The sequence below is a fragment of the Aedes aegypti genome, chromosome 2 (genome assembly GCF_002204515.2).
Source record: "Aedes aegypti strain LVP_AGWG chromosome 2, AaegL5.0 Primary Assembly, whole genome shotgun sequence".
NCBI classification, from domain to species: domain Eukaryota; kingdom Metazoa; phylum Arthropoda; class Insecta; order Diptera; family Culicidae; genus Aedes; species Aedes aegypti.
The window spans coordinates 47,679,692-47,690,669 of record NC_035108.1 but is presented as its reverse complement, the minus strand read 5'-3'; the positions used below and the strand labels follow the sequence as shown (position 1 = coordinate 47,690,669).

The 10,978-nt window shown below is 38.7% G+C and overlaps 1 protein-coding gene and 1 long non-coding RNA gene across 2 annotated transcripts; one reads left to right on the top strand and one right to left on the bottom strand.

Moving 5' to 3' along the window:
• Positions 1-928: 928 nt before the first annotated feature.
• On the bottom strand, positions 929-3,047 carry LOC5579260 (mono [ADP-ribose] polymerase PARP16). The gene is made up of 2 exons (XM_001647518.2): positions 2,624-3,047; positions 929-1,920 (listed from the first exon to the last, which is right to left on the bottom strand). Exons 1-2 carry the CDS (start codon positions 2,834-2,836, stop codon positions 1,045-1,047), a joined length of 1,089 nt encoding a protein of 362 aa, XP_001647568.1. The 5' UTR covers positions 2,837-3,047; the 3' UTR covers positions 929-1,044.
• A 5,065-nt stretch (positions 3,048-8,112) lies between these two features.
• On the top strand, positions 8,113-8,727 carry LOC110676833. Its single transcript, XR_002500766.1, has 3 exons — positions 8,113-8,299; positions 8,359-8,476; positions 8,544-8,727. It is a non-coding gene; the product is annotated as an uncharacterized LOC110676833 (long non-coding RNA).
• Positions 8,728-10,978: the final 2,251 nt, after the last annotated feature.

The window sequence follows — 10,978 nt, the reverse complement described above, 5'->3', positions numbered from 1 at the left end:
TTAACAACTTTCAAATGAAGTCGTCTGACATTATTTCCATTTGATAAAATAATTCTTTATATTGAAAACATAAGACCTTGTGAGCGGTTATTGGGCCACTAGGAATTTGTATGTGTTCCAATAACCGCTCATGCGAAAAATTGAACAAAATTTTAAAGAAATGTTGATTTTAGTATACAGCCTTCTTTATTGCATTAGTAGATATGGATTGACCACAGAAAATATCAGGATGAATAACGAAATTTGAAATTATGCATTTTTCTAGTAAGTTCGTCACGAAATCTGTTTTCCGTGAGCGGAAATAGGAACGCTTACATGCAGTAACAAATGCAATTAAATTCAAATGACTGTTATTCAATACATTTTCGAACCAATTATGCTGTATTCAGTAATATTGACATCGACTGTCAAATGTGTTTCAGTTAGCATCACAAGTTTCTTTTTTTTATTATCCACTAGGAGATTTTTAAGTTTATCAAAATGGGCTGTAATTCCAGCAATAGTCAAAAATAAAATGTCCATCCTACTATTTGATTGCTATCTCGCATATTCAATAAACAGTCTTGAAAATAAATTGGACAATTGAAGCTTCTTACGCTATGATTAGGTCAGTACTGTATAGGGTTCCCCATGAAGGCTCATCTCATCTGATCAAGGTGCTACTAGTTAGCTTATAATTTGCAATGTAACGTAATGTAGAAAGAAAAATTTGTGGAAATGGTATTCAACAGCTGGTAGAGGTCAATGACTCTTTGAAAGATCTCGAATACGCTGGGTGCATGCAACGATTTGGGAACCCTAAACGCTTAGGACAACTGGAGAAGTATCGCTCAAAACCGACGAAGATGAACTTGTACAATACGCTCGCTTCTAGCATACTTTCATGGATAGCAAAGGGCCCGTTCGGACAATCAGTGGCCAAATTTTGTGCAGTTACAATACCATATATTCAGTAAATAATACAAATAAAATATAAATTCCCCATTAAAACATCACACATCGAGAAATCACTTTTGGGTCCCGATCATCACACTCACCCTCCCCTCATGCATCCCTCTCGGCCACGCCCCCAAACAGCGAATGGCAAACGTGGTTAATTTTCTGCAGAAACATCTGCCTCATGTAGTGCACATTCGGATTGTTCATGAGCCCGATGCCGAACAGCATTAGGACGTACCCGCCCGCCATGAGCCAACTCTTATTAGCCGCAATCCATCGTACGCAAGGACTCGGTGGAGCCCTTCCGTTCGTCGTCTGCCCCATCCTCTGGTCCGGGGTATTGTTACTCACCTCAGTCGGTGCCACCTGTCGGCGATTACTTCCGTAAACTAGCAGGTATCGTACCTGTACCAAATCGTTGTTCTTCACCAGGATATACTTCTCCGGAATATCCGATGCAATTGAGTTCTCCGTATGACACTTGACATAGTCCGGATTGTCGATGTACTCACAAAGGGCCGTACAAGCCAGATGACTTCCCAACGCTGACCTGGCCCATCCGGCTCCCGTGGGGGCAAACATTTGACTAACGTGCAGCTCGGCCGATAGGTAAATTCCCTCCCCAAAGAGAGCCGTCCGGTTCAGGTGCTGTTGCAACCCGTAGTTCAAAATGGAGTAAAAGTTGAACAGTTTACTACCATGGTAGGCATATTGGCGCGCAAATTGATCCCGCTTCTCCCGGAACCGTCGCTCCAGGTTGGAATCTTCTCGGTAGACCACTTCGAAAATTTGCTGCGGTCGTTGAACTGCGGCTATGCAAGGCGCTTTGGCTAATATGGAATCGAAATCTTTTTTCGGAACCGTTCGTAGGCCTGGATTAGACTTCTGACAGAGAATCCAGTGGAGCAAATCCAGATGTTTGCTATTCAAATCCTCAATATCCAGTTCCTGCAAAGGCTGAAATCCGCCAAGGACGCGATTCTGCAAAACCAATCAGTTAACTATCAGTAATTATTCTTCTTGTACTCCATAATCGCCTTAAACCTATTTGGTATTTTTTGGTGGAGCATTCGAAGATTCACTGCAAAAAAAATCCCTTGGGGAGATTTTGGATAGATCCCCGGAGGAATCTGTGGAAAAATTACTAGAAAGAATCACTGAAGAAATTCCTGGTGGAATTTCTGACGGAACTTCTTGTGGAATTTAAGGAAGATCCTTAAAAAGGAAGCCCTGAAAAAAGCCCTGGTGAACTCCCTAAGGGAATTTCTAGTGATAAATAACTTGAGTAATCCAAAGTTATCCAAAGAATTTGTGATGTGTTTCCTGGGTAAATCGTGATGTAACTAAATCCTAAAGGAATTCTTGTAGGAATATTGGAATAAATTGTTACAGCAATCTCTGGAGGAATTATTGGAAGCAGTTTGGAGTAAGCCCTGAAGAATTGCTGAAGAAATTAATAAAGTATTTATTGTAGAAAAAATCATAAATAATTTGTAAAAAAATCATTCAAGGGATCTCTGGCAGGATGCCAGAATTTCTGAAGGTAGGTATGCCTAAAGGATTTTTCCCGGAGGAAATTTTGGTTGAATCTTCGGATAGTCTAGTTCATTTTGTACTTAACTTGCTGAATTTCCTAAACTACCAATCAGCAGCGATTACGTGTACCTTGCCATAAGCCACTTACCAGCTCGTCGATGTTCTTCTCCTTGTTACCGTTGATGAAATCCGGTGGGAACGGCTGCAGGCAGGAGTCGTACTTGAAGGACCGGGCAGCAGAGACAAACAACGACAGGCGCAAATCCGCAGCCAAGGCATCACGGTCGATCAATTCCCGAAGAATGGTTCGTTTACTGTCCGCGGAAGGATCCGGCTGTGTGGAGAAATACATCGATTCCATTGCGATGCTTCTCAATTGCGAATAATGCTAGCACTGAACACGGAATAATAGTTTTACGTATGAGACATTAACCGATTTTTCAATTTTCTTTAAAACTGATAAGCGTACTGATAATAATTCGACTGATAAGACTTCGAAGGTTTTTTTTCTGTTTTGGAACAGAGCAGGAGCAAACAAACGACGCGTCTATTTACGAATGTATGAAGGAAGATAAGAGAAACAAAAATAAATGGCTGTCATTTGATGCTCGATGACGATCGCAAAGGAGCCCGAGAGATGGTCGAAAACCCGAATGCTCGCACTTGAATTATCACACTCAGAAACACGGGTAGTCACGGAATGACCAAATTATGATAATTTATGATCATTTGCTATCTGCCTCTTTTTCATCATGCAGGGAATTTTATATGTCAATTCGCCTGGGTTGAAGCATCGCTAAGCTTATGAGATGAACCAGCCCAGGGTTGAAAGTCTTAATAATAAAGAAAGAAAGAAGAAATATCGCTAAGCTTCAACTTCAATTCACAGCAGAATGAGAGAGAGGCAGTTAGAAAATAGTCATTAAGGGGGTGGGATTCGTCATTGATTTCGGAATACTCAAAAGCAGTTTTTTTTGTTCAAAACCAAGGAAACTTACAGGAAAATGTGTTCACTGTATTCTATTTTCCAATCGAAACACAGTGAACACATTTTCATAGAATAATTTTTAGATTTGAATAGAAAAACTGGTTTTGAAGTTTCGATCAACGCTCCGTCATCAACGGGAGCCCAATTAAAACGTAGCCCACTCAAAGATAGTGCAACGAAAGAAATTCGACAGTATACTGCTTCGCGACTAAACATTAGACCTATTCATATTTGAAAAAATGTCTGGAAATGTTCCGGTCAGACAGTATTCTGAATTTTCATGATAAGAATAATGTCTGGTCAAATTTTCAGCTCATTTGATAGAGATTACACTATATTTCAAGTTAAAAATGTGATTTTAGGCTTATTTTAAGGTTTGAAAAATCATAACTAAATACTCATAATTCAAAATCAGTTGCTATTACCACCTATTGAAAGCTAATTCTATTATGGTAAAGTATGTCGAACACGCCAATGAGATTAAATTAAGTTTGAACACTGTTTGATCGAGATTTGTTCTCCACGCACGCTAACATTAAAGTACCGGGTACCCCCGTTGGCTTGACCACATTTAATATGAACACTTTTTAATTTGTACCCCGCTAATTTGCACATCGTTCAGATTAAAAATGGTTCAAACGTCATTTAGCACATGGAACGGAGTAAAGTGGAATGAAACGCTGTGGAAAGGAACGCAGAATCAAAACAAAACAGTGAAAGAGGTGACCAGAAACACGTTTCTAGGGTGACTAGATGTGCAAATTAAAAATGAACCCCGATGGTTTGCATGAGGTATCGTTCAAATTAACGGGGGTGTACGGTACCCATTAAATTAGTTCCTCGTACCCATTTTTATAGCCAGTATGAAGTTGTCAGAAAAAGGGTATTTTTCTTTGAAATAAAAAAGGGTACTTTAGCCTTATTATGAAGTATCTTAACTGGTAACAATAATGGGTATATAGTACACATCATACTTTTCGAAGCAACATCGCCATTTTTGGATTTCAGTTTCTTGCCACTCGGGGGTAACAGAAAATATTTAAGTAGAAATCACGATTCTTCGTCACGTAAGTATTTTTTTTCCTTACTTTTATTTGTTAGGCACTCCGTGCCGAGTATCATATACATAATCTATTTATAGTTCTTATTGCTATTTCTCTCATACCGAGCAGGTAGAGGAGAGGGCTGTCGTTGGTCCAATCCATATCCATATCGAAGTCCATTGGTGTGCGGTGGTTCATTTTGCCTTGTTTATGTGTCGTGTGAGGCAACAGCCTACAAAGAGGGTCAGTGTGTCTCAGTCACCATCCGATACTGACGAAGGATGAATATGTTTTTCCCCAATACACGGTCCTTCGTGCGGCGTCTTCTGGTGGCTGGACGGAGTTTTTGTGGGGGGATTGGAAATCGAACCCATGACCTTCCGCTTGCGAAGCGAAAGCGTAACCTCGAGGCTACATCACGTAAGTATTATAATTGAACATTTTCTAGTAAATTGATCTTAATTGAAATCGTTTTTCTCTTTACAGATTTTAAACAACGGCGAGGATAATTAGCTGCAGCGATTCCAGCGATGCTTGAGTAGTTTTACGGAGATTCCATAATTTCGTTCGACATAGATTACCGGAGGGATCGATGGAAGTGGCTCGAAAAATCCGTATGAACAAATACAATAGGGAAACTTACAATGATGTAATGTTGCATTGAAATTTATGTCATTAAATGTGGTAAATAAATGTGATACGTTGTAAGAACAATCTTTAATTTTTGCATTTTGTATTTTATGAAACTTTTTTCATTCCTTAACCTCAATCTGTCCCATCGCTCATGAAAAAATGGGGTTTTAGTACCCACTTTCATTCTAGAGACCAAGAGTGATAAATACCCATTATTTGAAGTCCAAAGCGAATACTCTATAACTGGGTGCTGCGGACAGACTCGATATGCTTGTCAAACGGGAGCCTGATTGCCGGAGCCGAACATTTGAAATTGAGGTTATGTTTGTTTCGGATGAATGACTAATGAGAGTCAAGGAGTATTGCATTCAATCAAAATTAAAACCCAAAAAAGTTTTTATTTACTTTTTCATGTTTTATTAGTATAGTATGAAAATCTATATTTTTTGCATTTATGATTCTCATATTGATTTGTCTTTATAATTTATGGTTATCACGTTCGACAGTATACAGCCATGCTGCCAACCGGCTGTCGAATTCTGGTTTTCGTGTTTTTATCGAAACGAAATGCTACAAAGATTCATGTTCTGGGTATCATTACTCTGAACAAAAGCAGATGAACCTCTAATTCAATGTCTTAATTTGAGCCACTTTGAGCGGAGAATAAAATCCGTCGGAAAGCGATAGAAACTCACACGATCCTTCCTGTTGTTCCTTCGGCAACCTTTAACCGAGCATCGTATTGTAATCAACAAGTTAGTTATGAGTAAGAATAGAATAAATAGACAATAATCAACTTCCCGAAGAGTTTCATATAACCATATCCATATTTCACATGGAGTCGATTGAGTCCAAATGTAACCAAACTTTGAGAAAGTCATGGGTGTTTGAACATATTCAAGCTCTCCAGAGAGAGATCGGTGAGCAAAATTTTGAGAGCAGAGAACTTCGAATGACGTTTGAGGGATCAATGCGACAAACACAATTCGTCACAACAAACATGTTTCAAGATTTGCTTGAAAATAAAAGGGGGTTCAGTTCGCAGTACCCAGCTCTATAATGAGTAAACCGACTTTACTCTTTTAATGAGTTAAGCCACTTTACTTGGAAATGGGTACCACACTGTAAGACTAAAGTACCCTTTAAAGGGTAAAAAAGTACCCTTTTTGAGAGAAACTAGTTTAACTCATAAAAAGAGTACAGTGCTTGTACTCTTTAATAAGTAAACCACCTGTACGTCAAATTAAGGTGTAAATTTTACCCATTACTTGATTTGAAGAAAACAATAAAATGGGTAATTTTGCCCACTCTGTCCCTGTATGAATAACCTTATAAAATATATTCTTTTGATGAAAAACGATAAAACTAATGAAACTAAAATGATCTATAACGTTTATTCAACAATCATATAAATAATTAAAATTTATAAATGATCCCAAACATGCAATGCTGAAGACATTGAAGGAATCAGGACAGCTTGGTAGATCGGATGATTTGTTCGAGGTCTTCGTTTGTGCCAGCTTGCATCTTCCTGCAGCCGTTCTGCATTGGTTTACTCCGAAAAAAACATATACAAATAATTATCAGAGGTCGTTCGATGATTTTAATTGATGAGGATTGAAAATACTAACCGGTAAATAGCAATTGAAACAGTTTTCGAGGAACTCTGTGGATCTTATTGATTCAAAGTTGTGACTCCATTCGAACACTCTTGGAAGTATTTTTTCACTCTTTAATGGGTATATGTCCGAAACTAACAAAAGGGCAAAAAATACCCTTTTTTGAAACTTTTCAAGTACCCGTTATTTTGACAGCTCCGTATATCATTGAAAAAAGGGTAGTTTTTACTCCTTAAAGGGTAATGCCGGGTTTACAGTGCATAGTACCCATTAATGGGTATTTTCATGTTAGCGTGCGGTACCTAGAAATCACGGTTTTCAGAATATAAATGCTATAAAAAACATACATTGGCATTGCTGTGTTTGAGTTTGTTTTTTATGCAGACTGCTTATCCGGAGGGATGGACGGTGTGCAAAACTGTTGTTCAATATTGCCCTTGAAGGTGTCATGCGGAGAGCCGGACTTACTAGTCGAGGCACGATTTTCACGAGATCCGGACAATTTGTTTGCTTCGCGGACGACATGGATATTATTAGGAGAAAATTTGAAACGGTGTCAGAAAATTCGGAAATCGACCTCGATAAACGGATTCGCAGAGAACCCACTAGTGGATATCCTAAACGTTCACCGAATCTCGGTAACATTCGTCGAGATCTCGGTAAAAAATTTGGATTGACGGAATCTTGGTAAATTAGTACCAAGATTTTGTACTGAAAATATCGAAATCTCAGCTGTTGGGTTCTCGGCACCAAAAACAAAAAAAAAAACGACAGAAGAGAAGTTCCAAATATAGTTTTCGATCGAAGTTTCCAATTTCGATTAATTATTGCAATATTAGAGATAACTTTCCGTTCTACGGTTGAACAGAAAGCTACCGCAGCTGAAACATTACTGATTTGCACAACCCGCATAGAAAAATACAATTTGTTGCACATTTCAAACAGTAAGTTTCTTTTAACTGTTATGGTAAGTGTATCACAAGCAGTTGCTATTTCATTGAACAATATGAAGCCTTAAGATAGGAACTGTTAAAAATTGTTAAAGTAAACTATCCTAAACAGTGACGTAACACTATAATGTGCAGATATTGTTGAACTATATAGGCATGTTTTGTTCTTTTATATGAGTAACAACTCATGTATGTGCATTTTACTATTTAAGACTTCATTGCAACAGTTTGGCGAACGGTCGCCGATACACGCTTTAAAAATTATAGGTGGCAGTAAGTGAAATAACAACAATACTTTCATTTTTCGAAAAGATGCACTTTATACACGTCGACATTTGCATAACTGTGTTAATCATAATTTATTAATATAATACGAGAAAACAAAATATTTTTTTTTTTTCGATGATTGTGCGTAAGTTTTTGATCACTGAGTATATTATTTTTTAGCGTGCATTTTTCTGTGCCTCTTTCGAGACCGTGAAAAAAACAACAACCAGAGCCTCGGTCGCGAAAAGTTTGTTCCGTTTTTTCCTTCAAGGATGCAGAAAAACAGCGATGGGACATTGTGCGGCCTACGGCTTGAGGAAACAGGTAAGTTGGTGAACGTAAGTCATGAATACAGCGTTATTGATTACGTTTTTCTTTTTCAGTTCAACGAACCGTTCAACAAAAGGAAAATTGAAGACCCGGCTACCGTCCCGGCTACAGTTTGGGCCACAAGAAAAATACGCATCAAAAACGATTTCAAACCACGTCCGTAGAAACATCGTAAGAAAAATTTAGAATTGATATTGTTAATTTGAATGGTAAAACTGGCTATCCTTTTATGTTGCAGTTCCTGTTACACCGACGGACTTGTACCCTGGCAGCAGCATCACCAGAACACCATCTAAGACCGACCGACGATTGTTTTGTAATTTTCGAGCTTCTGAATGCTCAACGGGAACGAGCAGGACGGATAATGAAAATTCTGATTTAAGCTCAAGTTTTGTGTTTATAAATAATATAACATAATGAAATACAGAAAAAAAGCTTAAACTTGTTGTTGAAATTATTTCTTATTCAATTTGTTCGAAAATCATTCTTATAATATAAACATTTAAGTACAGTACCACATACGGTTCAAAAACCGTAACAAACCATATTTCAATAATTACACATACATTACCCGTTTTCATTCCAATCATATAGGTCAACTATTCCATAGCTATTTCCAATACAGTGATTTGTGTGGAAGAGTGGACAATATATCCATCATTTGGCAAACTGTAAACGAAAAATTTTGTTCGGAGAAATCGACGTTTTTAAATGGTTACATAACTTAACCGCCTATTCCCCATATTGTGATTTTCCCGATTACTGTTCACCAAATTGTAAAAACCGTTTTCGGTAGTGTCGGTTTATTGTTATTTTTGATGTTTAACGAAATTATTGATATATTGTTGCAAATTGTTGTGCACAGTACGGGATACAGTACGAATATAGTTCTTGATTATGCGGGAAAGCATCATCGATCGGCTGCGATGATACCTTGGAAGCCACGCTGATGACTGTTGTTTACTGAAGTTTTTCAAAGCGTTGGACTCTGTTAGCACACTTTGATTAGACGGTTTCGTTCAATGATACAATGATTCTCAAGCCTGCGGTAGAACTTTGACAGCTGCGGTAGAACTTGACGGCTACCGCAGAACTGAAAATTTTCTAAAGAACCGTAATTTTGCGAATCTTTACTTAAATCCGCAGACTGTCCAACAAGTTGCGCGCCGGTGGCCCATGCGCCGAGTTGTGCGCCAGCCAAAAAGTAAATAAAGAAATGTCAAAATAATAATAAATCTTCGAGCTGTTTAGTAGAATACCTATAAATATTCTATACTAAATGCTGAAAGGTACATCACGGGAACGATTAGTAGGTACCAAGTTGAATAGCCATGTATTGCCGTTGCCGTTGTCTCTGTTGAGTAGCGTCGTAGGTACCTGTTTGCAAATTTCCAGACTCTCCGCCACATCCAGTTTCCAAGGAGAAGAAACATTTCTCAAAATTTTGATATCGGCCGTCGTAATTGTATGTCCTTCTGAAAAGATATGTTCTGCCACCTTAGATTTGAAATCGTATGTCATCCCCTTGTCTATCGTCTTCTGAGCTTTTCCTATTTCCGCTAAGTGTTCCTTGAATCTAACCTCGAGAGACCGCTTTGTTTGACCAACGTAGACCTTGCTGCAGTGGGAACAGCTGATTTTGTAAACACCAGCCTTGTTTAGTGTGTTTACCGGATCCTTGGTAGAGCCTAACGAAGTTCTAAGTTGGTTGTCTCTGCTGGAAAATACCAAATCGATTCCGAAATTCCTTAGCTTTGGGCGGAGCTGTTTGCTGATGTGTACGTCGTATGGGATGGAGACTCTCTTCATGGGTTCGGTGATAGGGGTTAGTGTCGTCAAAGCATTCCGAATTCGCTGTCTTTCCTTTTTGTCGATGATAGCTTTTATCGTCCTTTCCTTGTATCCGTTGATCCTTGCCGTCTCGTAGATATATTCCAGTTCCTTGGTCTTTCCGTGTTCGCTGAGGGGTAGAGTCTGCATCCTGTGGATCATGTGGTGAAACGCCATCTTATGCTGGAACGAATGATTCGATGTGTAAGGGATAACTCGCTGGGTGTTTGTAGGCTTCCTGTAGATTTCGAAATTGTAAGTTGAACTTTCTTCCCCGGTGACAAGTAGATCCAAAAATGATAGTTTTCCATCCTTCTCCTCCTCGTGGGTGAACTTGATATCCTTGTGTACGCTGTTGATTGTATCCAAAATTTTAGCCAGATCGTTCCGCTTGATAACGCTAAATGTCAAAATATCTCTCCGAGGAAGTGAATCACTTTTAGGACTCGAGTCCTAAACTGGAGAGCGATCATAATTGTTTTATCGATATAAAACATATGGAATAAAATAAAATTAAACATATGGAATAAAATAAATAAAATCGGCGCGCAACTTATTTGGTGGTCTGCGGTTTTGAGAAATTATTCGCAAAGTGCCCAACTAGTACCAGACCATGACGCTTAACATGCGAAGTAAAGAGGAAGTGATCGAAATGCTAAAAAATCTCGAGAAGCTCAATATTCTCCGTGTGGGTCGAAAAACCTCGTATGGCTTTTCGACTTTTGCATCCAGTGCCTTTTTGCGGGAAGCATAGGCCTATTCACATGACGTCTCAAATCAGCTGATCGGGAAGCACTTTGACAGTTCTTCTATGAAAATGACAGGCCCGTGTTAGCACCGGTC

Coding starts and splice junctions, on each gene's coding strand:
- LOC5579260 (XM_001647518.2), bottom strand. CDS start 2,836: ATGGAATCGATGTATTTCTCCACACAGCCGGATCCTTCCGCGGACAGT. Junction 1,921..2,623: donor AGAAGAACATCGACGAGCTG/GTAAGTGGCTTA, acceptor TTGGTTTTGCAG/AATCGCGTCCTTGGCGGATT.